Below are 24,287 nucleotides of genomic sequence, written 5' to 3' on the forward strand. Positions count from 1 at the left end.
AAGGATGCTGCAGTACAGTGAAAAGCATTTCTTAGATGGAATTCACAAGACATCTTCAGAAAAACCAGAGATCCTACTGCACAATTCTTTCTTCTCCCAGTCAACAATTAACTCTGAGATAATTCTATTTCTGCTCCTCAAACAACAAAAATCACAAGATTGAAGCTCCCTGACATGCCAACACACTCAAGACAAACCTGATTTCACAAGTCACAACCCAGCTGGTCCTCTTAAATGCTACACCACACTCGGTCGGGATCATTGATTTTATGAGGACTGCAAACATCTCCATAGCAACTGAAGACCTGTAAGGATGCTGTCTGCTTTCAGAAACCATTAAGCTGATCCGTTTACATGCAGTTGCTGTGATTTCAGGCTACAGTTCGAAATTGCTTTGTCTGTAAAAGCCTTTCTTCAAACTCACCTACAGATCTTTACTACTAGTATCAGGTTCAAGTCCCAACTGCTGCTGAGAGTACACACCCTCATTACGCCTACCTTTGCTTTTTTAGAATTGTCCCTAGTAACATGTTCTCCACTTTGTGCTCTTTAGTTTGTTGTGGTTGTTCAAAAGACAAGAAAATACATGAAGAATTCCAGAGCAGATACTCAAACCAAAATGTCCTTCAGAGTAAGATTACTGGATAATGCACAGCTAGTCAACATGAAAGAAACCCTAGTGACTTGTTTACTGAAGGCACTACTTCGTGCTTTAAAACGTGTGAAAATATTTTCTTGTCTTCAAAGTCAAGACGATCACTGCAATAGACTTACGTTTGTCACCAAAGTCTCCTCCATTTTTGTACTGCTAGTAGCCACTGTGTTAGGATGAGAAGAAGGTGTAGTGTAGTCTGTTACAGACTCCTGTGAAGAAAAATAATTCCATTAAAATATCTCCCTTACCTAAAATAGATTTAAATTTCTTGGACAGATGTCAGCCTTTCTACAGGAGGAGTTCACCAAGCAACAGAAGCTTAGAATTTCGCACCAGTTTTTGCTTAGAAGGTATGTCCAGCAATCCTTACAGCCGAATAGCTACTGAGGTCAAAAGAATTCTTGGGAGATTACAGTTTGCATCATGACCTCACAACATACACCTGGAAACAAGTCAAAATACAGTCTGTAAAGCAAGAATATACGGAGTGATGTACTGCCTGGGCACTAAACATATTGAAGTGTGGTGGTGTAACCAATTATTATTTGTCATGCAAGATGCTGCAGCCACCTGTAGGACTTCTAGCCTATTTAAAAATTAAAATACATTGGCTTAAAGCTTTCTGCAGCTTTAAATAGAGAAGTTTATTGGGTAAACCCTCCAGATTAAAAAGAACACACAGGAATGCATTGCTATTTGCAAAACAATTTTCTTTGAGTCTTTTCTCTGACAGTCACAAGACTCAGTTTCTCTAGATGGTGAAGCCTATATCTCCTGATTTCTGCACTGGGCAGTGATTTCAATGAAGAAAAGGACTAAAGTTTCCAGTCTACTCAGATGGTTTCCCTGAAGCTTATTTGTCAGTTAGGTGGACCTTAAGGTGCTCAATTAACAAGGTCCACTTTCATGGACCTAGCTGCAGCCAGTGACTATTGCAGTTGTAGGTATAAACCACCTGATTAAAGTGTCTCATTGATAACACTGCCAGCTCTCTGGAGAATGGCCTTTAATGGACAAACAAGGCACTGGTACTTCTGTGAAAGCACGTTGAGCACTGTTTTTAGTTCTTGTCACTAGATATCTCCGAAGAGTATTTTGGACAGGCAAACAGGTGTTATCAGAACCTGACCCAGAGACTTTGTCAGATAAATGGTGTGACCCTGAAATAGCCAAGATTCATTCTCTAGCAAGCACTGCAAACTCCAAAGTTTTACCTGTCCGAAGCCCAGAAAAGGCTCTATTATTTTTACAGAACCAAACACCAAGAAGAAACTGAAGGACAAATTAGCAGCAGAACTGCTGATGAGTGCCTGGACTTGCCAATACATAATGATTTTGAAGGCACATGCCACATAATGCTTGTTTAATTGCATCCAACTGGTATAAGCTACTGAAAAAGCACACACTCAATTTACTCCTCAAGGCTATGGCAATGTCTCCTAAAAGAGAAATTAAAGCATTAAGATACTAACTGGCAAATAACAAAGAATCTTCTTTAAAAGGATGACCTTATTTTGGTAAAAGACTACAACAAGCTAAACCATAATGGGGCAACAGAGGACACTGTGCACATTGACTTATGTTTTTGTATTCACAAAGGAAACGGACAACTATTTTCTCTGTTACTTCCTTTACTTGTTAAACTGGATAAATATGATATACACAATGTTTCTCTCAAAATCCAAACTATAAAACTGCAAGTTGCACATTTCTATGTGATTCCAATAGGCAACCTAAATTTGGGTAGAACAAGGCAAGCAAGCACAATAGGTTGCTTTAACCACAAAGTCCTTCTAATGTAATTAACTGGCTTCTTGGGTTTTTTTAAGACGCTTTACTGCAAAAGAAAGAGGAAATTTTTAATATAACATTACAAAAATTCCTTCGAGGTTTGGATGCAAATTTTATGGGGTCTCAGCACTAAAATTCCTTATAAAAGAAATCAGATCAAGACTGTTGCTTGCCTTCTCCCTTTGGAAACTTACAGCACAGAAATGCTTTTTCACTAGAATTAAAACCAAGCCACCATATCAGCTCTGGTGCCCTTAAAAGTGTATATGCAATGCTAAAACATCCTACGAGGATGAGTTACACGCTGAACATGCAGGTAAGACAATGCTTTAGCTGTATGAACATCACTCCATGAACTGTAGGTTAACCATCATCCTTCATTTAACAGTACATTAAGTCTAAGACTCTTTGTTAGAGATAGCTTATCACCATAAGCTTTTGTAATTCAATTAAAGGGATTCTCCTATACAACTGTTTTACTGAAGAAACAGATTACTTTCTAATAAACTACTAACTGTAATAATAGCAAGAGAAAAAAGCTGTACATGCTTTTTTTGAGTTATCTACAAGTTATTTATACCTGAAGAAAGAACACAGAAGCATTTTAACAACTTCCTACTCTATCCAAAAAGAAGAGAACACAAAATCTGAAGTAACTTTATAAACAAAAGGACAAGGCAGACCTCAGAGCTGACCTTGCTGTACAGGATCGGGGCACATATGGGATTAATTAGCTATTGGACTTGTTCCTGATTTACTTAAATCACTTAAAACAGAGAGATTGTTAGATACTGAAAATTTCTTCTCAAGTACAGCCTGTGTCCTTTCAAGACATCATCTCTAACATAGCTGTTTATCAACTACCTGTGCAAACATTTCACTGCCATGTCCACAACCGGGTAATGCTCACTCCTGTGATTTGAAAGCTTCAAAACTTTATAAGAAATGGTAGGGTTGGCAAGGGGCGTCTTACCCGATTCAGACTTACACTATCAGATCACCTTTACTCCAAAAATACTGCAGAAACCCAAGATAACCAGCTGCAGTTGCTTCAGAGCATTATAATTATGTTCTAAACGTAAGCATCTCATCAGTATGATTTATATTTATATAGTTTCTAAGATAAAACAGTATTTTATTAATGCACATGCTCTTAATTAACATGTTTGTTTGGGGATAGATGGGGTACTCTTATAAAACGTCTGCTTCTGAAGGACACCTGGCTTGACTTTTACAGACATTTAAATTGCCAAATACAGTGAAGAAAGTGTGCTTTCCTGGAAGCTCAGCAGTAGGCTCTGAGTAGGATATTAAAAGGTGTCAAAAGGGAAACCATTTAGGTTTGTAAAACTGCAACACTTGACACTGAAACTGCAGATTAAAGATGTCATTACTTCTTCCCTCACTAATGAGCAATGGAAAGAGAACAAAGACAAGAGAAAGCAGTTACAACACAGATCACGACAGGAACTCCAAGGATGGAGCAGTATTTGAACCCATTTTAGAAGCCACTTTAAAAAGTAGCAAGACTGGTTTATTCTTGCAAGATCCAGATGAAGCTTATTTTATCCAATAAGTCTGCAGGTTGTTGGTTCAACTTCCATAAAATTAAATATAAAATGTAACCACCCCTTTCCAAGAAACAAAACTTACTGATGCCCTGTGAACTATTCATGACAAAGGAATTCAAAAGCAAACCTGGAACTGCTGAAACAGGAATATTTACACCTATCATTCAATGCTTCTATTAACAATCACTTCATGATGAAATTATTGGGAATTTTCATATCCAGTACAAAATGGAAGGTTTCTTTTCTCTCTGGTCCTCCCTCCAGAAGACAGAAGCTTGGTGCTTTAATAGTGTGGTAATTCAAAGAATCTTGGCAACCCATGTTTAACTATGGCCAGAAAGGCACAAAAATCTGGACTTCCTTTTTGAAAATCTCAGACTTTAAAAATAAAATTGTGGAGAGGAAATGATGCTGATTTTAGTGGAGCTGTTGTATTATCTAGTTAACCTGATCAACAAAGATAAGTTTCCTATTCTGTATGTGACTTAGAAGAAGCATCTCCTCTTATCTTGAGCTCTGGTCACAGGAGCTTGAAAAGACAGTGAGAAAGCACATGACAAAACCAGCCTTCCTACCAAATACTTGAACAAGCTGGTGCTTATGGCTCTACACTTCTGATTCTGCATACAAGAAAGGCACTTCATCTGTTTCTGGTATCAACATAAACCATTCACATCTACTTACAAGGAAACTGCCAGGAAGGATGAGAAATCCCAGCACTGAATTTTCTTACGTATTTGCCATTCCACTCAAAAATCAAGTTTGCAGCTACCATGTTGGACACAAATACCCTCCTTATCACTTGCTTGGTAACACCACTTCATTGAGATAGTATCTTCTGTTTGCCTGACACCTTGGCAAAAACCTGCCACAATAATCTCCACCACCCCACCCCCCACCTCCAACTGCGGGTGACAAAGAAATTGTGAGTGATCTGCATTTCAGATTCTTCTACTATTAACGTAACCTTTGCACAGGATCAGTTTTCCTAAATCGCATCAGAAAATTTCTGCTTAAGACTAGGAAAAGGAAGACTGGGACAGTATGAAACAAACTTGAGTCTAAACTCACAAAACTGCTTTACAAACATAGTAAAGAAACACTCTTCCTTTACCAAAGCAGGTCTAACTAGTAGCTACACATAGCACAGGTTTTTTTACATTCAAGAGATGACAACCATAGTTCTTGCTCAAGATACAATGCTGCCACAGTGATGGCAGTCTGCACACCAGTCCTTAAGCAAAAAGGAAAGAACCTCTATGGATGTTTTTCAGCCAGTGCTATCAATGCACCACAGCTAAGAACTGAGCTGCAGAAAAATGAACCCTGACAGCAAGTCACCATCTCACTGTTGAGCAGTTACAGAGGAGTCAGGGGAGTTCCAACGTAAACAACTATGACGAGCCCTCAACATGCAATGGCTACCCTAACAATATCCAAACTAATAGAAGCTGACGTACAGACCCTTTAGGCAAACTGAACAAACCTTATCCAGTGTTTTAGCGTATTCCTAGTTTGGAGATTTCTTTTTCATAGAACATCCACAGCTTCAGGTCATCCATGCATTCAGCCAATGATTGCACACACTACTTGAGTTCTCTGCTGAAAGTTAAGCACTTGTCTTGTATATATGTCATATCTGAGTTTACAGAATCTGCCTATATCAGGCTCCAGTGCCACTCTTCACAGCAAGGCTCAGGACAGAGTTTTCACATTCACAAGGCAGCAAAAAAGTTTAAAACCTTCCAAGCTGATCTCTGTACAAGGGTACGACAAACAGCATGTCTCCATACCACTTCTGGAGAGCTGTTTAATTCAAGCAGTACCAATATGTTTCATATCTGCTATTCATTGGGCTTTGCTGTCCAGGTAAATACCACCAGCAGGCAACCAAGTGTCCATTACAACATTGTAATCATATTTTACATATAGTGCTCATTAAGTTGTCAGTATTTTTCTTACCTTTGTGTTTGTTCCAAATTCTGGAGCAGACACAGATATCATTGTTCCTATTTCCGTGCTCAGTTCACTTGTTGCTTTGGTTTCCTTTGTAGTGACAGGTTCTGGACTTCTGACAGAGGTGGGAGATGGCTTCTCCTGTCCCTCAGGCTCTCCCTGTTGGGCATCCTTCACCTTTCTGTTCTTTAATGAACGCTCTTTCCCAATAGGACCAGGTTTATACTCTTTGTTCTCTACCGGACTCAAGTCTGGAAGCTAAGTTAGTGTTAACTTGTCAGTTATGTCTTCCCCCCATGTCCTATCCCACAAGAATATTCTTACATGCTTAGAATAATTTTGTTTAAATCTAACAAAGTTTTCCTGAAGGGTAAACATTTTCTAACAGATAAATCATTTGAGACTAAGTTAGCAATACATACAGGAAATGCATTCATTTTAAACATCAGGAATCTAAATCGTTTTCAAGCAATACGTGTTTTATGTGAAGTAGTAGAGTTCAACTACAATAAGATCCAATTAAAACCTACAGACCAAAACCAGCTTGACTCTGCTTACAAGAGAAGCACAAAAGTATAGAAGCCACTGTAAGACTTCGTATACATACAGATTATTTTAATTTTCAGAAAATCAGGATTTTACAGGGCCCCAGGAAATCAGAAGACTCCACCTTCTTTTGAAGGTATCTTGATGTGTGGATGTTGGCAGCATTTTTCCCCTAGGAATTGAGTGCTAAGGGGATATCCATACAAAATAAAACACCCACACGCAAGTGTTGTCTTATATCATGGACACCACAGCTGGAATAACTGCTGAAATTGAGTAGTTCCTTTTTGTGCAGCTGAATTAAAGCATAATGAAGGACCTCAGTGGACCTGAATGCTCTGCTGTTTAAACAGGCATATCCTTTCCAGCTGAGACTACTCAGCCCATTTCACTACAGAACTGCACAGAAATTCCTTAAAGGCAGTACTTAAAATCCTATGCCTGAAGCTTTGATAGGGAAAGACAGAAGCTGCTGGTATTGTCTCTATAAAATCAAACCAGCTGTTTCAGGAGTAGATGAAGACTCTTTACAATACAATGCTTTTCGGCTCCAGGGAGGGTGGAGTTTCCCAAAGGTATATGGTACCCTCAGGAGGCCAACGAGACTAGCTTTTAGAGGGAAGGAAGAAAACAGTAGAAGCAGATGTCTCAGCTCTGCAATGCAGCAAATCAGGAACATAAGACCCACCTCAACCCAAATATTTTTTGCTCTAACAGTTTACAGAAGCAGAAATTCTTCCAAACACTTTAAGGTCAAACTTGGAAAGGTAAATTGCTTTGTTTCAAGTACAGTCCTCTGCCAATGTTAGTTCAACAATACTAACCTCCTATCCTGAACGTAAGTTTGTGTTTAGGCTTTATAGCAAACAATATCACCATGGGGATGGTGGGTATGTAGGAATTGTTTGTTTGTTGGGGTTTCTTTGTCATCAAGACAGTTAAAGGATTACAGCCCTCTCATTCAGAAGAGCACACAAAAATGTTAATCAACGAAGTTACCATTTAGTCACACATTTGTCTTTCAACAAAATCTACAGGAGTCTTGAGAGCTATAACCAAGCAGAAAAAAGGAACTTTCTACAGTGCAAAGTAGACTGTCCATATATATTTAACTTTGGAGTTCAGTATCTTTAAGTGATTTCACAGGGGCATTTTTAGGCATGGTGCTACTGTATCTGAGATATGGGTTATGATCATGCTAGATTACTAAAATTCACCAACAATATTTACTACTGCATATATCCCTGCTCTATGGGATTTACATTTTGCAGTAAAAACCATGAACTGCAGTATACCCAGATTGCCTCATGTAGCGGAAGTTAAATTCATTCTACATGTGACTGCACTTTCAAATTTCACTTTTTAAAAACAAAACCAAAACACCAAAACCCAAACACAGCCAACACAAAGAAACACCCAGTCTTCTATAAAGACAAAATGGCTTTAATTACATCAGAACTGCTGCCAAATCTCAGACATCAAGAGGGACTAAAACAGCTGGCTCTAAGTCACCAGACAAGTTTATCTGCTATAACCATCTCTTTCTGGGAGTAAGAAGATGGTGCTGAGTGCTAGCGATGCACATATGAGTATGCACTGAAGGTAGAAGTAACAAGAAAGCACATTTTATTAACATGAAGGATCACTAAGTGTAATCTAAATGACAGGAGGAGAAAGTATTACTACTTATGAGTGGTAACAATAGAAATACATGATGATGATTGAATGGAGCCCCTAAATCTCTGGAGGACAAGCAATATATATATTTTAAAAACCGAGGTAAGTTTGATTACCTATCCAGTCTTCCTAGATTAACTGCAAAAAAATTAATTATCCAGATATCTGTTCATTTGAGTTTGAGACTTCAAATCAGTGGCTCTAACATTCCTTCCTTTCCTCAAAACGCTACCTTTCCTGCAATTTATTACTCATCTTGGTAATCTGACTACTAAAAAGGGCACCACGCACCATTTATAGAGGGGAAAGGCAGGCATGGTGGCAGAAAGAACTACTGAAACTGGAGGTACAGCTGGGGCAAAAACAGAAAGAACATCTGCTACCAAACAGCTCCCAAAGCCTCAGCAAAGGAAGCTCAAGAGAAAACTCAAACCCCCAAACTAAAACCCAAAACGCTCTACCACATCCATAGTCTCCCCAAAAAGTTATAAGTCCATCATCCCACCCCTGATCTAGCCACATCCCTTGTCCCAGACACATAACCAATGGACAAACTCTGCTGGGCTAGGATACCGCTTGCTTCTTGAACTGAATTCTCCATCTTCTCTCCAAGAACCACCTTGCTGATTGTTTTAGGAAATACAAAAGGGGAATGCAATTTTTATAGGCCTAGTCCTAACTGAATGAGTATTCTATTCCATTATTTGTAACCTTTTTGGCTGAAATTCTTTAAGTTTAAAAGTTTGTACTGAAGATATGACCTTTTTACCTTTTGTGCTTTGATGGGTCCAGCCCGAGGCTGTTTCTGTCTTTGCTCTTTTGGTTCTGGTAGCTTGTCAGTGGACTTCTCAGAAAGTACAGGGCCAACTTCATTGTCACTGCCACTGGAAGCAGGGGCTCCAAACTGAATAGTTTCTATACCAAGATCAACTCCACCTTCTTGACCAGGCTTTGTCCCCTAGTTAAAAGGTAAATATTTATTGCATTTCAAAAGATTTCCAGTCCAGTACAATGCCACTTGTTCAGAGAAGAGCACAAAATATGATCAGCTGAAAATGACTAGAAGGGTTACATTTACCTTCTGCCAGCAAAATCATTATTTGTGACTGCAACAGATTTGCAAGAGTAAACAATAAATTAATGTATGCTTTCCTCTCCTCAAGTTTTTACTGTTTATACAAGCTCAAGAGTAAGGGAAAAAAAAGTGAAAAAAATGTAAACAAAACCAAGACAATGAACTGGTAGAGAAGGGGGAGAAGGACAAGTGCATTATCAAAGTGTCCAGATTTGGGTTCACAACCTTCTCCTGAAAGTTCAAAATTTAATGTTCAATTCAGGAGGAACAATAAGAAATTAAAAGTATTTCCAGATCTCCTTATGCAGTTCAAATGGTTTCCCAAGAGAATTATGTCACATTCTTACAGTTTAAACCAATAAAGTTAAGACCAATAAAGACCAAGGAAATAAAGCCACAGGACTTTAGAAGTAAAATTTAGGGATATGCAAATTGGTGGGATAAGTAGAGCTAATACAGTTAGAAAGCATCTACTGGTTTTTGTATCTCTGATTTAAGGGACACAAAAAACATTTAGTTCCTTGGAGACATCCTGTTTCTGTCTACACTACTGAACTGTACACAAGTGTTCACGTGCACACTAGGCAGTATTTTTACTTTAAAAAATGCACTGAATAACAGCTATCAACAGAATCTGTGAACAGCTGTGTTTTTAATGAGGACAGTTTTTCCATGCTGCAATCATAAAACCCCCAGCCTGTACCCTGCGTTTGTGTACTATCTCCTGACTTCATGGAATTCTACACATAGACTAAATATGTGCACATGTGAATAAATGCATAATGTGTACCCAATCCTAATACGATACAGTCTGGATAAACTTCACATACAGCTACTCTTCTTCCCCTCATTCTTACCTCTGGAGATGTAGCTGAACCAAAAGATGTCAAAGGCTTGTTCCAAGCACTGACTGAAGGTGGCTGAGGTGGGCTAATGGGTCCCACTAACAATTAAGAGAATGGAGTTAAAAAAACCCGCAGTGTTGCTAAATGCATTCAACTGAAGTTATCAATTAACTGAAAATTAAATGAGATGTCTTGATTAATAAGCATTAAGACATTGGTAACTTATTCAGCATTTAACAATATGCTATCTATTTAGCTGATTTCCAGGGGGGCAATCATGTCTGGAAGCATGACCAAGCCTGACAAACAAATTCCTGAAGGGAGTGACAGCCTGACAGCTGCTTATGAACAAGACAACAGCATAAAATACTGAGTAATGTCACACTGCAAAAATCTCTCTTCAGAGATATTCATAGGTTACAACATTGCACTTGGGAATGCTGCCCCCTATTCCCTGTGGAAAATACATCTGCAGGTAGAAAAGAAATATCAACATAGAGAGCTGGCAATCGTCATTCTCTACAGTGCTTGCCCCCTGCCACAAACTGAAGACACCACTTACATTTTTTGGAGATGTCATTGAGAACTGCTGTAGGAGGCACCTTGTTTTCCCATAAGTCTGTTCCCAGACCATTGTGAGCCTGGGTGTTTTGCAGAACTTTGCTTGACACCGTGTATTCTGTGCTAGTTGTCCCTCCTGGAGCCTGGTTTTGTGGCTGAACAGACACCTGTGGCTGACCTGGAGTCTGTGTTGTACACAGAGGCTGCGCCTGAGCTTGTGCCTGAGCTTGTGCCTGCTGTGCAGCTGCAGCTGCTGCCTGTTGCTGCTGTTTTTTGGCAAATCTGGGAGGGAGCTTGGAATTCTGACCTCGGCCTTTTTCGCTTGATCCTTTTTTGGTCCAAACCTGTAAGCAAAAGCCAGTTTTATTCTTATAGCTGACAGTCTGTATGGACACCAATTGGACATTGTGTAACAGCAAAAGAAAACCCATTAACCGTGTTTTAAAGAAGTTAATTTTTTTAAGGGCATTTAACCACAGAAACATTTCTCATCCATTTTCCTCTTCAATCAACTAATATACAAGCAGCAGTATAAATCTTTATCACAGTATGAAAAATGGGTGGTTTCAGTTTGCCAGTTCCACATCCCTAACAGTGCCCAATCAGGAAGTTCAAAATCCTAAAATGACTAAGTGAAAATTAATTTACTAATTCTGAGCATCTTAATATTATTACAGCTATCTAGTTATATTTATATGGTGAAATATAGTTTATTTGGAAGGAAGATTCTGCACACTTCACAACATTCCCAGGACTGCAAGGAGATCTTCCCTGCAATAAATGCTGGCCTTGTACCTGCACTGTTTGTTCTTCCTTCTTTCTGCGCTCTTCATCTTGCAAGCGTTTTTGTTGCTTCTTAGAAACCACTTCTGTGAAACCATCATCATTCAAGTTAGACTGGGAGTCTTCAACTACTGTCACTTCAGGGTGATCATCAATGATCACAACACCTATAGAAAAGGGAAAGGTATAGATGCTGCTGTTTTAATGGCTTCAGATGCAGTGCACTGAGCCAAAATCTGCTTCGGAGTGAAAGCTATTTCCCCCACAGACAGAGATGGTGGCCCTGATTAAAGGTAAGCTTCTGCTTGACAAGTGCTTTGCTGCTGAGCTTGAAGACAAGGAGTTACATCTTGAAGAACTGAAAAAGCTGAAGGCTCCTGTACCAGACTCTCCAGGAAATAAGAACCGAAATGTAATCATGAACAGCCTTTTCGGATATTAGCTGTAAGCTTATCAGTGATATCCACTGCCTTTGCTTATGAAGGTTAAGTGAATTATTAGTGTGGTGGAAAGTGGTGTAAAATGACAAGAGTTAAGATTACATGACAGAACAAAATTGTTCTTATCTATACATAAAAACACAAGTGAGATTTGCCACCTTTTAGAGGTATGAACATTGTTAATTAGATATGAAAAAGGTAACAATATTCAAATACAATTATTCTGGTGTTAAATCACCTCTCCCCTTTTTAAGTTTTCAAACTTCTAGCTCTATATGCAGCAGAGCTAGCAGGATTACAAATTCCTGTTAGTGTATTATCAACACATACTTGCATAATTATTAAGATCAAATTGAGACAAAGCATCCACTTTTTCCTTAGGCTTCTTTGGACCAGCCTTAGGTTCTTCTCTCTTTTTGCCACTTGCATCCTTGGTGCTCTTTTGTCCTGTAGCAGTAACACCTCCATCCTCCTGATGTAATGAGTTGCCATTGGTGGGATCAACAGCAGGCACAGTTGCTGTCTGCTCTTCAAATGGCCTATATTAGAAAAAAATTGTGAAAACTAATGACCAGCCACAGAGAACACTCAGGAAGAAGCTAAGAATCTAATGCAGATCCCATTATACAGCTATAAGTGTCTACTGTGAAACTTCTTAGTAGGCTCCAGACTTTTACTTTCAGCTCCTCAAGGAGAAGCAGCTTAACAGCAAAAGCTGGTTTGGGGATGTATCAAGTGCCCTCCTGTCAACAGGTATCACAGGAAAAAAGCGCATTTTTTTAAGGTCACCTCTGTAGTTACAGGTACCAAAGCTCAACAAGTATGCATTCAGTATACTTCAACTGCAATAAGGCCTTCCATGGAAAAAAAACCTAACCAAAACCAAACAGAAGCTTACAGTATGCAATGGAACAAATGTAAACAATATACTACCTCCATGGGTTCACTTGCCAGAAACTATCTGAAGCCGTAAGATCAGATTTGCAGCATTCTGTGTTTGCTCTGGAACACCCATTTTTTTACTTCAACATCACCCTTAAGTGACTAGCCAAAGGAATTCTTAGTTTTAACTCGGAGGCTAAAGCACTGATCACAAGTTTTAAGATCAGGCAAAACCTGAACTTAGAATACAGCAGCCTACAAGCATGAGAGTCCCTGAGTACAGGGTAGGCATTCAATGAAGAAATGTCTTGTCTTGCCTCCCTCTTACCAGACCACTGTGCACTGTGGCTGTGAAACAGTGGGCAAATAGTAACATTAAGTAACAACTGTTTCAATCAAATTCAGCATACAGAGAAACAAAATTTAGTCTCAATGGCAAGCATATCTCAGTATGTTTGTCTATGTTAGGTGATCGATTACAATGCAATGCAGCAAGTTATGTATTAACTGCAAAACTGCTTACATCAACATTTCACCTTGCATCCAAATCTCAAGAAACATAGTTCAACTCTGAAACAGCAGTGCATTTTTTTCTTTATTAGGCATTTTTAACACTGTGCATACAAGAATACTCTCCTCTTAGCTTCATGTTCCAGGTGTCTGTATGCAAACACAAAAAATAGAAAGTACACAGCCAGAGGTGCACATTTGTCTTGTTCTCTTTTCTACCATTTGACAAATCTAAACCAACTACTTATGACTTTGAATCACAAGAGGACACCACCATGACCATGTGCTTCCTAGAAGCAGCTGGTACTCACCCTCTTTTTCCACTTCTGGGTAGAGGACCACTCCGTCTTTCACTCCTAGGCCCCGAGAAGTTCCTCCCTGGTTTAGCTGGCCCATTGTTGCCACGTCGGTTTTGACGGTCTATTCCAGGCCGCTGACTAGAGAAGCTTCTCTTGGCTATTTCCCTTTTTGGAGCTCCAGTGTTTTCTCCTGCCTTTGCAGCCACCTGTGCTGCTACATCTGCTGTTTTTTTCTCATCCCTCTCCCGCCTCTCATTGAAGTCACTGCTTTCTGAGGCTGTTTCCCACTCTTCATTTGCCTGGTCTGAAGAATTCTGGTTGGACAAGTCTGGTGTCTTACTTCCGGACACATCCAGAGCAGTGTTGGAGGGCTCATTAACTGCATTGCTAACTGTGGCACTTGTTGATGAGCTGGTTACGACTTCATTTATCTTTGATGCAGCCTCTCTCTCTTTTAGGCGCCTAAATCGTGGTGGCTTATCTTGCCTTGGAGGCCGAGCAGGTCTTTGTCTTCGTGGCCTCTCTCTATTCGGGTCAAACTTTCTCTCAAATTTTGCAGGTCTTTTATCAACTGGTATGGGACCATAATGTTCATTTCTTCTCAGAGGCTCCCCCTCTTCCGGTTTAATGATCTCTGTTTGCCTAGGGTTCCACTGATTGTCTCTGTAGGCTGGTCTCCTTATTGTGGAGGGACGTGGAGGACGCCCACCAGGGTCCCTGCCACCACGTCTATACATTCCACCTCTGCCTCGTCTAGATGGCTCTCCTTTAGGAAGAAATCCTGGTTTGGGTTTGTTCTCATCATCTCTTACGTATGTTTTTTCTAGGGATCTGTTGTCTACTCTGATATTGTTTTCAGGTTTGAATGACAGGGGTTTTGGAGGCTTCTTGCCATCAGCTCTCTCTTCTCTTTTTGGGTGCTTGCCTTTGATTAGACTGTCTTTGTCTGAAAGCAGTGTGTCACTTGCACTTTCATGAACTTCACTGTCAGAATCTGTCTCTGAACCATGCTGGCGCCGCCGTTTTGGTATTACTTCAAAGTCAGAACTCTCACTGCGAGTTTCACTCTCTTCTCTTTGCCTAACAGGCGCCAAAGGCACATGGTCTGATCTAGGCTTAGTATCTCTGTAGTGTGGGTACTCTCTATTATGGCCTCTACTGCCCCGACCACGTCCTCCATAAGAACCCCTGTAGCTACGACCTCTAGAATAATACTCTCCACGACCTCTGCCTCTGTATCCCTGATCTGGGAACCAGTCTCTATCCCTAGCCTCTTTCCAGTATGTCCTAGGTGGTAAGCCAGGCTCTCTTTTTACTGGCCTGGTTTCCAAGCGTGGTTTCTCCACAACCTCCTTGCTAACCACCTTCTCAGTCTGCTTTTCCTCCTTCACTGCAGTAGCTGGCTGCTGAGTGTGGGGCTGCTGCTCTGCTGCCGGTTGAGCAGGCGGCTGCTGCTGTACTGCCGGGGGAAGCTGTGGAGCAGCAGCAGGCTTGGCAGCTGGTAGCTGCTGCTGGACTGGAGCTGCGGGTGGCTGAACTGGAGCTTTAGCTGCAGTCTCGGTTTGACTGCTCTCCTGGCTTGCTGGTGTTGGAGCAGCATCCTGGGTTATCTTCTTAGACAGAGGAGCACTGTTGGAGGTGGAAGGCTCTGGCTCAGCCTGAGGCAGTGGCACTTGAGGTGCTTCCTTTTTGTCACTTTTTTCAGACTTGCTAGGTTTTTCACTAGCTGTCTTTTCTCCTTCCTTCTCCTTCCTCTGCTCACGCTCTTCTCTCTGTTCACGCTCTTCCTTCATATCCCTAAGCACAGGTTTTTTAATAGGACCCGATCTTCTTACTGGTCTATCACTGCCTTCGTCTCTCCTGCCATAACCTGGCCTAGGACCCCATCTTGTTTCAGACTTGGGTTTGAAAGTTTTTTCAGATTTTGGTCCTTCTGATATTCTATTACTGATCAAAATTTCTTTTTTTGGCTTAATCTCAAGTCTCTCAATTGTCTCCTTTGTCTCAACAGGCCTGTTACTTAATTTAGCAATGTTTCCTGCTGTCTCATTCCTCTGGTCTTCTGACTTTAGAGAGTGACTTGAACCATGGGAAATGCTTCTCTTTAGTGAAGAGTGACTTTCCCCCACAGGCACCAACTCTTCTGGAGAGCTATGGGTAGCTTTCTCATTCACTCCTTCAAAATTAACTGCTGTGCTAGGTGTGTCAGTCTGGAGAGGCTGTACGTCTTCCAAAGGCCTGCTTGGGAACTTTTGTACCTCCACCTCTCCTGATTCTCTGAAAAAGTCTGTCTTTGGATGAGAGTCCAGCTGGTTGTGTTCTACAGGATAAGCAGTGGCAGGGACAGCAACTCGTTCTTGCTCCAAGTGTGCCTCAGACCTAAGCAGTAGGCATTTAAGAATGTCAGGGTGAGGGAAAAAATTTTACCCATAAATATGTACTTAAATCAAGTAATTTTCTATTTCTATGCGGGATTAATGTCAGCTCTAGGAAATAACAAGTATTAATTTTCATAGTCACTGCTTGATGTAGAGATCAATTTTATTCTATCCCGATTAAGAGTTCAGTGTCAAATATACAATTAGCTTTAGGAATCTATTATTGTTAATGGCTAAACATGCAATTTTAAGTGAAGCCTTCAAGTTAGCAGGCTAATATCACAAGTATTAGACAGTAGTACAGCAAAAAATTTCTGGGTACTTTTAAGATGTAGAGGAAGCCTTTCTGACCATTCATCATACAGCAAAAGGTCAGAAGTGACTGTGTCTTGCTTTATACCATTTGTACTTAACACACCACTTCTGAAACTAATATACATCTGACAGAAGGTCTCTGATACGGGGAGAGCAGATGGAGAACAGCACATCACCACAGAGGCGCTCTACAAGACTGAAAATTCAAAATATTAGGGCAACCTAATTTGATGAATGGTTTGATGAATGAATTAAGGAACCTAAACAAGGGGTAAACTGTCTTTCTACACCCCGCTACAGATCATGCACGTCTTTAGTTTTTTATACAACAGCACCAAGTACACTGCACCCCCCAGCCACAACTCCTTTTACAGTTTTGTGTGAATAGCAGCTGTAACTGAGTCAGTTTAAACTGTGGTTTGCCACATAAGTTATATAGCCAAGCATGTAAGTAAGTATGGCTCAGAGAAGTAACACGCAGGAGTACAAAACTCAGGCTTACCGCAAATCATCAGGCTCTTCTAACACTTTGGGAGGAGAACTAGATTGCTGAGGTTCTGCATGGGGGTATGGATCTGACCCCCACATCATGCGGGGCTCTGACAAAGGAACGGTGTGCTCTCTTGCTGAGCGAGCTATATGTTCAAATGAGTCTGAACTAGTTGCTGATCCCTCTATCTGGTCTCTTCTCATCAGTGGTTTGGGAGGCATAATTCCTGTGACAGATTTAAGTTCAACAATTGAGAACAGTTTAACATTAGCAAAGAAACCTACCTCAAGACAAACAAAGCATATCAAGAGAACACTATTCTTCCCCCTTTGATCTCCCTTCCTCCGTACCTTCTGCTGTTAAAATCAAATGTCTACACACTGTCAGTTGACCTGATTGACTAAAACATATTCACCACTAGTACCCTCTGTACCAAAGGAAAAAGCTGTCTGCTTAAACCATAACAGAATGAACCAGGTCTGCAGACCTGTAAACTTGCAGATGAAGTTTCTGATCTAAGATCTGAATGACAATAGGCAAGATAAGAGTACATGCAGATGGTTTTTGTACTCTATTAAGGACTCTTGAGTCTTTTTTTTCCATAATATTTTAAAGAAATTCTAGTTCTCACCATCTTTGTTTAGCCTGCTGCTTCCTCAGTTCATTCACTGCACTTAATTCAGGATATGCATTCCCTTGCTCATTAGCTTGGTAAGTATCTCCATTACATTACATGCCAGACTTGTACCATTTATGCACAACAGCTTTATAAACTGCAAATCAGATGGCCATTTCACAAATTAAATAGGACCTTTTTGTGCCAAGAATCTGAAAACACAAATCTAGCATGACTCTAGAGGTGCTATTACACAACATAAAAATAAAAAAAAAAATTCAGTTTTTTTTTTAAATAAGCAATGTAGTATCAACTGCTAACATGTAATGAAATACAAATGGTAAATACACTGGTTTTCTCAGTCCAACCTAACTCATGCCAGCTTTGATATCTGTAACAAAGTAAGGCTTATGCTGACATTCTGAATACATCCTTAACTGTCACTAACATGCCTGCAATACACAAGAAAGCTGTGATTTTACTTTATAGTCACAGGTGTACAATGGCACATGAACTATAGTTTTTCCAGTACTACTAAAATCTATTTTGATTCAAACAAAGAAATAATGTAGTTTTCTTTTTAAAAAACCCACCCATTTGCTATTACTATACATAGTGTGGTTAGGGAAAGACTTCTATTTCAAAACCAAGGAAGTTCAGCAGTCAAAAATGCTGCCAGATTTTACCTGGATGAATAGGAGGCATATCCATTGCAGGTCTTCCTGACATCATTCGTGGGTCCATGTAAGACTGCATCATAAGCCACCGTGGATCAAAGCCCATTGAAGCTAAATGCTGAGGATGCGGTTGCATGGGCTGGTAGAGGGGTCTGTGCTGGGGAGGTGGGACAGGGCCACTAGAAGGCTGTGAGGGAGCAGACTGTGGAAGGACACCTTGCTGTTGTTGCTGCCACTGCTGCTGTTTCATTTGCTCCTGTGTAACAGAAAACAGTATTAACATCTTGTTAAGATGAAGACTTGAGCGGAATTCAAATAACCCTTGAACAAGTACAGTTATCTCCAGGACACTAAGCATTCTGAAAATTAAATTGCAAATGTGCATCAGGATGAACTAGGAGAAAAGGGGGAAACCAGACTGAACAATTTAGAATAGCTACAGTTTTGCTGGTCTTCAGGTGAGACAGAGAACAACTTCATGCATCTCATTAATGCAAAGTGCTCTTCAGACCATAGGATCCAAGTTCAAATCACATTTGTGAGTGTCACACCCTTTAAGGAAGAGCTGCAGAAACAGTGATCATCAAACCCCAAGTTCTACAGGTAACCTCAGGGCAATGCTCTACTTCAGTAACTTGATGCAAAAATCGTCAGTTTCAAAACCCTCACTTGCCTTCTGCTCATTTACATACTTTGCAAGCTACAAGTGTTTCATGAAAAGCAATTCCTGCCAATACCATAGATGTTATAGAAGCTGGAAACCAATAACTTAAGCTTTTTGAAACTTCTATGGTCCTATTCTTATTCAGAATGAGGCAGAAGACATCATTCTTTCAATGAACTTGTTAGTTACCTGCTGTCTCTGAAATCTTGGTGGTAATGATTTCTGGAACTGTTTAGAATAGCCTGAGGAAACAGCAGGACGAGGCTGAGATCCTGAGTCTGGTTCACTCTCATGAGTCACCTGTGAAATCTCTTTCTCATTCCGACCACTATCTTGACGGGTAAAGACTGCTTGATCTTCTGGAAAAAAAAAGCAAAAACTAAAAAACCCACCAACCACACATGGGAGACAGTGAATTAGTGAATCTTAAAACTATGACAATTTCACCAGAATGCCACATAAAGGATATTCTAACAGGAAAACAGTCTGCCTTCTCTAATCTCACACTCTTAGTTTCCAAAACCCATAAAGGCAAAAAAAGTTAAGAACGACCCCTCAGAACAATTGTTAACACATCACTCAGTGTTCCTTTTAAACTCATATACACTGAGTAATCAACCACTGGCATTTAGGTTGTAACTATGTGATTTAAGAAGTGCTTTATCAATTCTACCATATTACATCTGAATCAACTTTTTTATGAAGCAAGGTCTAGTTTTACAATCGCTTTTTCCCATTTAAAGGGTAACACAGACCTTATTAAACATAGTCTAACAGTTCTCTTGTGGCATTCAAGTTCCACTACAAAAAACACACTATTTTAAATACACACTCTTTGTGTCTACTTCCCTAGGCTTGCTGAAAGAATAGAGTAGCTGAAATAATTTGCATCGCTTTTCAGCAACATGGAGTTGCTGACCCTCCTTCAGCAAGAGAAGAAAGCCTGCTTTTCTTTCTGTATTCTTAAAAGTCCAGCCTAAATCAGAGCTCAGTTTTTCCTTTTAACTTTTTGATGAGTTGGGCAAACAGGTCTAGCTTCAAGGACAGTTAGCAGCTGTAATGTGTCAGGAAAAGAAATGGTCTAAATACACTAGTTTAATTGCGTATGCACATTAGACTCCTGGATTACAACTATGCTCTGTGGCTCAGCTTTAAGACAAACAACAACTACTTGTGTGCAAGCATACCTTTTTCTTCCTTGTTATTCCTGGTTTCACTTTCTTGTTTTTCTACTACAGGTGTTGCCACAGGTTCTTTAGGCTCAGGAACCTCATGTGCTGGTTTCTCCTCCTCTGTTTCCTTTTCCTTCTCCTTTTCTTCTTTTTCCATCTCCTTTTCTTTCTCCTTCTCCCTTTCTTGCTCTTTTGCCTTCTCCAGTTTTTCTCTTTCTTCTTTTTCCTTTTCCTTCTCCCTTTCCCTCTCTTTTTCCTTTTCCTTCTCCCTCTCCCTTTCTCTTTCTCGCTCCCTCTCCCGCTCCCTCTCCTTTTCCCTCTCTCGTTCCCTTTCTCTTTCCCTTTCCCTTTCCCTCTCCCGCTCCCTCTCTCTCTCCCTTTCTCTCTCTCTCTCTTTCAGAGGGTCTTCCCGGGAGGGTTTTGTCACACAGCCAAATTTCTCATTTAACCGTTTTAGCTTTTCAGCACAAGCTGCTTTTCGCTGTTCTTCCATTCTTCTTTCTTCCTCTTCTCGCCTCTTACGGGCTCGCTCAACTGCAGCGGATATCTCTGACTGCTGTCTTCTCCTCTGTTTCCAAATTTCATCTTCATCTGGTACTGGTTTAGGGGGAAAGGGTCCCTGCCTTCCAGGTCCTACCTGGCGATCAGGGGGTGGAGGGTGCTGCAATATTAAAATCAGTTGTCAAGTTGAACATGTGTTATATAAACAGACAGTTGAAATATTACATTCTAACTATTTGTCAACATGTATATTTGCATGGCACCTCTAAAAAGCAGTATTTGGAAGAAGCAGCAAGCCTCGACCTTCCTGCTTCAGTTCAGACTTATGCAACCTGAGTTCAGAAGGGAGAGGTAAAGATTCAGTTGGGCTCATGTTGCTCCTGCTCCCCATGACCAAGACAAAGTGACAGCAAAAATGACAAACACCTTTTAGGCTGCTCTAAATTACAGAAACTCAGGGCAGATCTCAGACAAAAGTTCCCCAAGGAGCCAAAGAAACTCAGGGTAGCTCAGGATAACAGAGATTTTAATAAGGACTGTTGAAAATTGGTAAGAAGCTACTATGTACACATTTCATTTGGGACTTCATCTCCCTGACTCAGCAGCCAGCCCTCCAGCACTGTTCCCATGTCCCTGTCCTCTCTAGATCCCAAATGGGGCTGGGTAACTGAAAGCTCCTGAAGTTCTCATGCATTTTATACACCACTTAAAAAATGGGGCCACTTCACACAATTAGCAGCACAGCTGTGCTGGGGTCTCATTCTTACTGGCCCCAGGCACTGTGATCATTTTCCTTGTTAAAAGAAGAGCCTTACCCATATGTGAAACATTTTTATTTTTCTTAGTCTAAATCCCTCCACCACAGCATTAAAGAATTTAACACAAGGAAATAAGGACAATTCAAATCTTTCTTACCGGTGGTAGAATAGATTTTGGATGAAGAGTGGGACCACCTCGTTCATGTATAGAAGGCTGTGCTGGACCCCGATCCTATTGGATCAAACAAAGTACCAGGGTTAGGCAAGCTCGTAACTGTCAAGCTCACAAATTTTAGATTTACTGTTTTCTACTGCATTAAGATACTACACCTAGTGAACCATATGCATATGATACAACTTCACACGCAAAACAAGGGCAAAAACATTTCCACTTTATGTGTTGAGAGCTAAACAATTAGTTTAAAAATTCACACATCCAAAATTCAAAGTTTATGTTACTGTAGGTTTTCCCCCAGATTCAAGGTAGCATCAAACCCTGAAAGACAATGTAATCATTATATATACATGAAGTGCAAGTAAAACCAATTTAAGATCCATCTTCATTATTATGGGTGTCAAGAGAATACATTTCTAGGAAATCTGCAGGCAAAGCCAACAGTAGCTTTTCAGGGTGGGGCAGGGACAAAAAAAATAAACAAGGCTGAAGCTGGCATAAGTTGAGGTGGCTGTCAGCCCTCCCCTACTAGAGGATAAATCAAAAACCAAAATGGCTGAGTTGATGAATTCTACATAGTCTGTATAAAAATCTATCTGCCTGAGATGTCAGAAGTGAGCTGATACATTACAGCTAAGTTGCACTGAAGAAAGTGGGTCATGATACAACGAAAATAAAAAGGACCTCACACCCTGGAAAAATGTGTGGGCCAACTGGGCGCTATTTACTGTGTGCCACTGTAAAACATGATGGATGATGGACACCAGAATGGCTTCATTCACTGTTACAGGGATGGACAGACATGAGTATCAAGTTACAGCTTGTCAGTTGAGTCAGAGTAACTGACACAAGAGTTCTCACCCCCTCACAACTGTTGATTAGAACGCACTAGATAAAGATACGCTATTTTTATTTTGTGACCAGAAGCAGCTAAGTTGACTAAGCAGCACCCGATCAATTACCACAGCTCAGACAATGCTTTCAGTAGCTAATACTTTCACTTATGTTCATAACCTTAATTGGCCTGACAGTTTGGAAAGACACCCAAGTTGGACCTTTCCTGACAAAGCTGCTGCCAGAAAAGCTAAAAACAAAACCACACAAACCTGATCAAGCTGAGAGCTTTTGCCATAAGACCCTTTGGTTGCTGCTGTGGAAACTTGAGTGGGAGACTTGGCATTTGTCTGTTCTTCTGCTTCCTTCTGGCCATCAGGGCTCTGGGAATCTTTTGATGGTGTTTGTTCATCACTGTGCAAATAAGTAAGAAAAGTGGAAGGTGTACTCCACACAGGTATTTGGTGATTTATCTTCTGTCCTCAATGTTTCTCAGCAGGGGCAAAAGTTCCTCACAACAAGAGTAATTTCTACTAAACACACAGCTGACTGGAGTCTGCAGGTAGTTATATAATTTTATACAGTATTAAATTACTGTTATTGGAATGAGTACTTACACTCATTTCATTCAACCTTCCCAAAAGTTAGTTAAGTGGCATTCACACCCAATTGGCAACACCAACTCACCCACTTTCCTTCTCTTTTTGACTACTTCCTTGCTCATCATCATCACTGAAGTTCAACTGCTCAGTGTAATCCACTTCACTCTGAGCACCTGATGCATAAGCAAATATTCAATTAATCTCACAGAAGGATTCAATGTACAAACAACAGAATACATTAATCTGATGTTCTTACCTGCCCAGCCTTCATCAGCCTCAGCATCTAGATTATCAAATTTATCAAGTTCTTTAAGTTCACTAGCACTAAGAATAGATGGGCGCTCAACAGGTTCTGAACACCACGAAGGTGGTCCTCTTCCCCTTGGCCCCCTTAAAAAAAAAAAAAAAAGAAACAAAGACCACTGTCAATATTTATCTGCAAAATGACTAGAGTACTGTTCTCTCAAATACAGTATAAATGTGAACTACATTCACATGTGCAATTACTGTAGTTCAAATAATTACTGCTACGCCACCATACGGTTCCTTATGGAAGAAAGATGTTATAGCCTTGTTTGCATACTTCACAAACAAGCCAAAGCATCAGCTGACAGTAGAAAACCACATGCCTTGTAGCTTTCAAACAACACATTGCATAGATCTGGCATCCTTCTTTACATCAATCTATACAGCTCAGAGATATTTCTTTGTACTTTGCATGCTTTCCCAGTATCAAAAGTTCTTCTCCCTACTCCTGTACTCAAGTTCTCCCAATCATCCCTATCAGTCTTTCTGTCCTCTTCCTGATCCCAACCGCAGATCACCTGTCAAAGCTTGCACCCTACCGCCTACAGCATTCCCTATTTCCTCATGCATGTGCACAGCCATCTTCAACTATGAAGAAATGAACAGAAAAAAGGAAAACTAATTTTATAATGCATTACAGTTCTACTTTAATTGGAGAGCAGTAGAGTTGAGAACCAGGAATTAACTACTGTCATTATAAGAACGGAAGGGTCCTTTTCCAGGCAAAATACTAGTTGAAGTTTCAAAAGGTGTGACTCCTGCTCTTTCCAATTGAAAACCCTGTAATGTGCAGAATTCCCTCAAGTTTTGCAGTTGAGTTGTCAAACACAAATCATTCCATGGCACTGCTCCACACAAGCCAAATTTGTGAGACTAACCAGTGGCAGTTCTTATGCAGTGTATAATCATAATCAACATACTCAGTGCATTTTTTTTTTTCTTCTCCCCCCCCCCCCTCACAAACATAGTTCATACCCACATAACAGTAGCACTTGTAAGGCTTCTTACCTGCTAAGCTCAGAACTGGGAAACCTTGCTGGACCTTGCATGGAAGGAGGATATGCCATTCTAGGATACTGATTAAACATCTAAGAAAGGTTTAAAACAGGAGCCATTCATTAAAAAAAAAAAATATCACTGCATTAAGCATACTGATATCATCAAAGGAACCACAATGGAAATAAAGCAAGACTCTGAACTCAAGAGTT

The 24,287-nt window shown here is 40.3% G+C and overlaps 1 protein-coding gene across 10 annotated transcripts in view; it reads right to left on the reverse strand.

Moving 5' to 3' along the window:
• The window catches only part of PRRC2C (proline rich coiled-coil 2C), a 64,891-nt gene that overhangs the window by 21,902 nt on the left and 18,702 nt on the right, over positions 1–24,287 (reverse strand). For 8 of the 10 annotated variants that reach the window (XM_026853461.1, XM_026853457.1, XM_026853459.1 and 5 more), the window contains 17 exons: positions 24,088–24,167; positions 23,030–23,163; positions 22,859–22,946; positions 22,444–22,585; positions 21,320–21,394; positions 19,919–20,564; positions 18,921–19,090; positions 18,077–18,323; positions 16,787–17,000; positions 13,604–15,970; positions 12,231–12,439; positions 11,473–11,627; positions 10,679–11,021; positions 10,129–10,214; positions 8,966–9,154; positions 5,980–6,231; positions 775–864 (listed from right to left, as the gene is read on the reverse strand). In XM_026853461.1, the coding sequence (XP_026709262.1) occupies positions 775–864; positions 5,980–6,231; positions 8,966–9,154; positions 10,129–10,214; positions 10,679–11,021; positions 11,473–11,627; positions 12,231–12,439; positions 13,604–15,970; positions 16,787–17,000; positions 18,077–18,323; positions 18,921–19,090; positions 19,919–20,564; positions 21,320–21,394; positions 22,444–22,585; positions 22,859–22,946; positions 23,030–23,163; positions 24,088–24,167 (5,487 nt within the window). The remainder of the gene's footprint in view (positions 1–774; positions 865–5,979; positions 6,232–8,965; positions 9,155–10,128; positions 10,215–10,678; positions 11,022–11,472; positions 11,628–12,230; positions 12,440–13,603; positions 15,971–16,786; positions 17,001–18,076; positions 18,324–18,920; positions 19,091–19,918; positions 20,565–21,319; positions 21,395–22,443; positions 22,586–22,858; positions 22,947–23,029; positions 23,164–24,087; positions 24,168–24,287) is intronic. The other 2 variants (XM_026853454.1, XM_026853460.1) reach the window with 2 other exon arrangements.

This window comes from Athene cunicularia, assembly GCF_003259725.1.
Source record: "Athene cunicularia isolate RWA chromosome 8 unlocalized genomic scaffold, athCun1 chr8_part1, whole genome shotgun sequence".
Classification (NCBI taxonomy): domain Eukaryota; kingdom Metazoa; phylum Chordata; class Aves; order Strigiformes; family Strigidae; genus Athene; species Athene cunicularia.